Source organism: Haplochromis burtoni, unplaced genomic scaffold (assembly GCF_018398535.1).
Source record: "Haplochromis burtoni strain Fernald_Lab_line unplaced genomic scaffold, NCSU_Asbu1 Contig_516, whole genome shotgun sequence".
Lineage (NCBI taxonomy): Eukaryota > Metazoa > Chordata > Actinopteri > Cichliformes > Cichlidae > Haplochromis > Haplochromis burtoni.
In genome coordinates this window covers 43,434-48,736 of record NW_024582877.1, presented here as the reverse complement: position 1 = coordinate 48,736, position 5,303 = coordinate 43,434, and the positions used below count along the sequence as shown (strand labels likewise).

The 5,303-nt window shown below is 38.8% G+C and overlaps 1 protein-coding gene across 2 annotated transcripts; it reads right to left on the bottom strand.

The window, feature by feature from the left end:
- Window positions 1-894: 894 nt before the first annotated feature.
- arl4aa (ADP-ribosylation factor-like 4aa) lies at window positions 895-4,693 on the bottom strand. Of its 2 annotated transcripts, none has more exons than XM_005947168.3 (2): window positions 4,615-4,693; window positions 895-2,321 (listed from the first exon to the last, which is right to left on the bottom strand). In XM_005947168.3, exon 2 carries the CDS (start codon window positions 2,217-2,219, stop codon window positions 1,617-1,619), a length of 603 nt encoding a protein of 200 aa, XP_005947230.1. In that variant the 5' UTR covers window positions 2,220-2,321; window positions 4,615-4,693; the 3' UTR covers window positions 895-1,616. The 2 variants fall into 2 exon arrangements, with proteins under 2 accessions (XP_005947230.1, XP_005947229.1); XM_005947167.2 differs by lacking the exon at window positions 4,615-4,693 and adding an exon at window positions 3,913-4,547.
- Between the last annotated feature and the right edge of the window lie 610 nt (window positions 4,694-5,303).

Here is a 5,303-nt window from a genome sequence, read left to right as displayed (position 1 = left end):
GAGTGCAAACTACCAATCTGCATCACACAGCTATTTTAGAAAGCCAGCTGCTTCTACACTGGCCTGCTGGGCTTACAGTCATTAATTGTTTCAAAGGAATGAGAGAACAAATGGCATTAATGCAGTGGACAAAATATCCTTGCCAACTCAGTCCAAAAATACTCAGTAATGCCCCTGGCTTCACAGTCTCCTTCCCCAGCCTGTTGTACTGGGTCAGGCCTCCAGACTGCCCTGACAACATTTTCAAGCTCTGAGGACAACATGTCTGAGCAGTAACGCATCAGTGCACTCTTTATCCCACTGCACTGAAGTACGCAAAAGCAAAAACACATTCAAACTTCTTTTTTTTCCACTAAAGAGATTTGGCTTGTGTTTTTGATGACAATTTGGGGCCAAGATGTTAATGCTATTTTACTGTCAGTTTTACAGAAGGTTTGACTTCTGTGTGTTCTTAGCTCATTAGAAAACACTGAAACTGACAATCTGTAGGGAAATACAGGCTATGATAAGACATGTCTGAGTTTCCCGGGACACAATCTTATAAATGGAACTTCAACCTTTGGGTGTGTTCCTGTTCCACACAATTAGTGTGCAGGCTGCGTAAAATGAAACCCAAAAAGAACGTGACAATTAGAGGTCAGGTTGGCTGAGCATGCATTTTGGAAACACTCCTTATCACATGCAAACACTAGACTTGTAACATCAGCTAGTCAGCAGCTCTTGAATGCTTTAATGCCTTGTTGGGAAATTTGTTTAACAAACTGCTAATAATCTTTTTCTGGAGACTCAAACCAGCTCCTTAAAGCTTAGTGTTGCTATTATTTGAATAAATGAGCCTTTATGTGGCTGCTGTTTAAATATTAACTGTTAAATAATAGCCACAATATCGCAGTCAATATTGCTCTACATGTTTTATTCAATAAAACATATTGCATAACCAGTCTAAAGACAATGAGGCCAATGTGGACCAACTACTGTTCAGTAGCATTTGCTGTACATGTTTCTGTAAAATCTGACATAACTTTTATCTTTTTAAAAACTCCATAGGAAGTGATAACCTAAAGTGCTTTGAAAAAAAGAGCGATATAAGACAGCAAGCACACGCATAATAATAATACAATAAAAACATAATACTTTTCTTTCACAAAGTCCAGTGTAAAAAAACCAAAACAAAATCAAAACAACAAAACAAGTCAGAACAACACATGAAATAGTAAAATAAATCATTGTTCAGCCATTCACCAAATAACCCTTCATCTAGGCCAAGTCTTTTCTTAAATTATTTTTGGTTATATTGTTTGGAACAGACATCCTTAAAACAACTTCTATCGCCCTTCCAGACCCCAAACCCTCAATACTTTGCAATCCATATAAATTCTTTATAACATATCCACACATATCTGAAACTTTCTCATCTTCATACTGCATTCCTTTATGTGCATTTCTTGATCAACAGCATAAACATATGACCATAAACATAGACCGGGAATCCTAAAGCTCAGTTTTGACTGATAAAACTCAGCATACTGAATTTAAACCTGAAGCTTAACAGGACAAATTCCTTTTTTTAGGTTTCCTTCATACGAAACAATAGGAACGTCTATCTCATGAAAAGTTTATCTCTTTTTTCTTTGCTGCCGAAGCATTTTTCTCCTTTTCAGTATCATCTCATGGAGTTTGTCCAGGCCATCCCTGAGTCCTTCTCCTATGATGGCACAGGCTGGCTGCAGATGCCAGGGTGTAGCAGGGCCCAGTTCTTTCAAAGCCAGCAGTTTCTCAATTTCAGCCAATCCTAGAGAGTGCCTCAAGTCCTGTTTGTTGGCGACCACGAGCAGGGGAACTCCCTGGTTCTCAGAGCTCTTGGCGATTTTATGGAGCTCTGTTTTGGCCTCTTCCATGCGCTCTGCATCCACAGAGTCCACCACGAATATGATGCCATCTGTGCATCTCGTGTATGACTTCCACAGGGGGCGCAGCTTCTCCTGACCACCCACATCCCAGAAGTGGAAAGTAACAGTCTTGTGGCCTCCCAGTGGCACTCTGACTTTCTCTGCATTGAAACCTTTGGTGGGAACAGTGTTTACAAACTCATTGAACTGCAGTCTATACAAGACAGTGGTCTTTCCAGCAGAGTCTAGTCCAAGGATGGCAATGTGGAAAGACTGGAAGAACGGGATGTTTGAGAGACAGCTAGGTTGTTCCGAAAATCCATTCCCCATCTTTTCTCATGGGGAAAGGCAGGTGAATTTGGAAGGATTGAGCCAACTGTCCAACAGATGTCCAAAGAACTGTTTAGATTCCAAAATGATGGCACCAAGTACCTGAAAGAACATGGATGGGACAAAGATTACATCAAATTTCCAAGGATTCTCAGGTTCAAAGACATTACTGCTCAGTCAGTAATATAACAATCTAGTCACTTAGTAATAAACAAGAGTCAAAAAGTCAACAAACTGAATGGTGTAAGTTACATAACAAATTCTATTTATTGGTTCATTTAAGTCACCTATTACTGATCATATCAAACCAAGTCAGCCTGTTTCAGCAGAACTCCTACACGTACTGAACTAGGCAGGGCGGGGGACAAAGATAGGATTTTATTATAGTAAATTCACTTGGGGTCAACATATGGTGAACTTTGGTTCACGAGTTTCGAGGTACAAAAAATAAATACATTTAAAGCTAAAAAATTAAAATCAAGCAATAAAATCCAACACATCTTTAAACTGGAAAGCACCAAAGTCAGAAGAAGAATACTTTTCCCAAGTTGGACCACTAAGTGAAAAAGAAAAGAAAAAACAAACAAACAAACAAACAAACAAACAAAAACAAAACAAACGCAATGGCTCAAATGTGCTTAATGGGATAGTTTTCCTGTTCAGGAGGCAAATACTACAGAAAAAAACCCACACAAACTGCCTAACCTTAGCTGAGCTTAACTTAAAGCTTATAATTACTTTTTTAGCCAGCAGGTTAAGCACTAGTATACCCGTTTCCAGTTTCAGAGTACTGGACAATGCTGAACATAGTGACTTCTAGCAAACAAAACTGGAAAATATTTTGTCAAGGCTAAAACAAAGATAAAAGCTAACACACTACACTTGTGTATTTGTCAGTTGGACTGACTCCAGCTGATGTCAATGCTGCTCAATGCTTACTGAATGTGCAAAGGTCAGCTAGTGCTTTCAGTTCAGCTGCCCCCAAGTGGTCAAAAAAAAAAAACCCAACAAATGACAAATGGAAACAAAAAAAAAAACAAAACAAGCAAAATGCAAACCTTGAATATGAGAATATAAAAGACTATATCATTTTCTTTACATAGTGAGAATGGTACCAAACTATTAGTATTCAAGCTATCAATAAAAACATTCACAATCAGCATTAAAAAGACTATACTTCATTATTTCTTTTTATTGTGGTGACACTGAAACTGTGACCATGCTTAGTCATGGTCTACCAATTTATTTTAACATTAAATACTTTCTTACATAATAAATATGCAAATCCACTTTTTATTTCACCCTCAATATCCATAAGTGCCTACTCACTGAATGACAATGTGGCTTTTAAGATGTATAGATATAGGTTTATAATTATTATTACATTCATTTGCGGTGTATCAGAGTCAAAGCATTATTATGTAGTGAATTAAAGATGATAACTTTTAATTACTACCTTTGCATACTGGCTGAAGTCCCTCATAATGGAGCTCAAAGGGGTACTTAAGTTCAAATTACTGCAACTCATGTTTCATTACACGGTATTTATGTATTATACTCGATCCCTAATTGCATTTTAATACTTCCATTTATCACGATATGATTCTCCACTAATTTTGCAGTGGTAAGGTCTTTAAATCGAAGGAAAAGAAAATACGTTTTTATTTCTAGTAAAAAAAAATGTGTTACATACCCTTCATATGACGATAAGATAATACAGCTAATCTCTCTGGACAGAAACGCGGTCGTCTTCTGCATCTACAGCGTCTGAAATTTAGCTCACGGTATATTTTCCTCTCTTATTTCCGCAAAGACAGCAGCAAAGCCTTCGCCAGAAACTGACACACCATGTCCGTCTGTCCTCAGTGTCCCGTATGGATCTACCGCTGATGACACTGCCGCTCTGTGTGCGCCCAGCCTGGAACAACGCCCATACTGACACTGCGGGACCGCGCAATTGGCCCGTGCCCTCATTCCTCTGTCAGCCGATTGGCTAAAACAGCTGTCAATCACGTTTCTGCCCGGGAACGCAGATCACCTGTTGCTCTGACTGCCCGTCGCACCATTTTACTCCGGACGTCAGTATTCTTTGATTCTTGATCCGCAGTAAGACGTACTAATTATGCGTCAAGTCAAATTTTCTATTAAAAAAACCGCCGGGGAGGTTAAATTTAAAAATAATACACAGAACGTGTATGCGGCTGGTTATTACATTTAGAAATCTATTCTGTCAAGCAAATGCAGTTCACAAAGAGCTCAAAATACGTTTCTAAGCTCTGTCAAGTCTACAACCCTAAACATTTATCATAATAATTATTGTTTCCGGTATTTTAGCATTTATAAACAATTAACATGGTTAATTGTTAGTAACCATTGTAAATAAAATTTGAGTTACCTTTAATTCAGCTAATGCAGGCAGTGTACTTTCCCTTTTTGACCGCGCCAGATCTCTGTGTGTGCGTGTATGTGTGTGTGCGCACCGCCCCCTTCGGCCGCGTGTTTTTGTTTGAAATGATTGGTCAGAGGGCAGGAAAAGCGCCTCTCTCAGTGCAGGCCATCGCGCAGAAAGGATAACAAACAGTATTTGGCCCTTAGCCACTGCCTTGCATAAGCAGTCTGTGCTGGACTATTTTAGCGCCTTTGATTTGTTTATTTTCACACAAACCCACAAAGACAGAATAATAGAATACACAGCCTAACACCGGACACAGAATCCGGTAGCACCATATGGTATGTATCCATATAAATAGCTACAATATGCAGCACACCTTCCCAAAAATGGCACAAAATTCAAGCACAACTGCTGGAAGAGGGAAGTATTGATGGGGGATTTGCTTTCAATGAATTGTATTTATAAAAGGCAGCAAATGTGCTGTCATAGTATATTATATAGTACTTTAGTCCTGTTACTGAACACTCAAAGCACTTTCACACCACAAACCACATTTGCTCATTCATGCAGAGAATCATGCAGTAATTTATTATATTCCTTTCACCAACATTGGGTGCAAGAATCTTGCCAAAGGACACTTTTGCATGTGGACTGCAGGATTTAGGGATCAAACTACTGACCTTGGATTTACT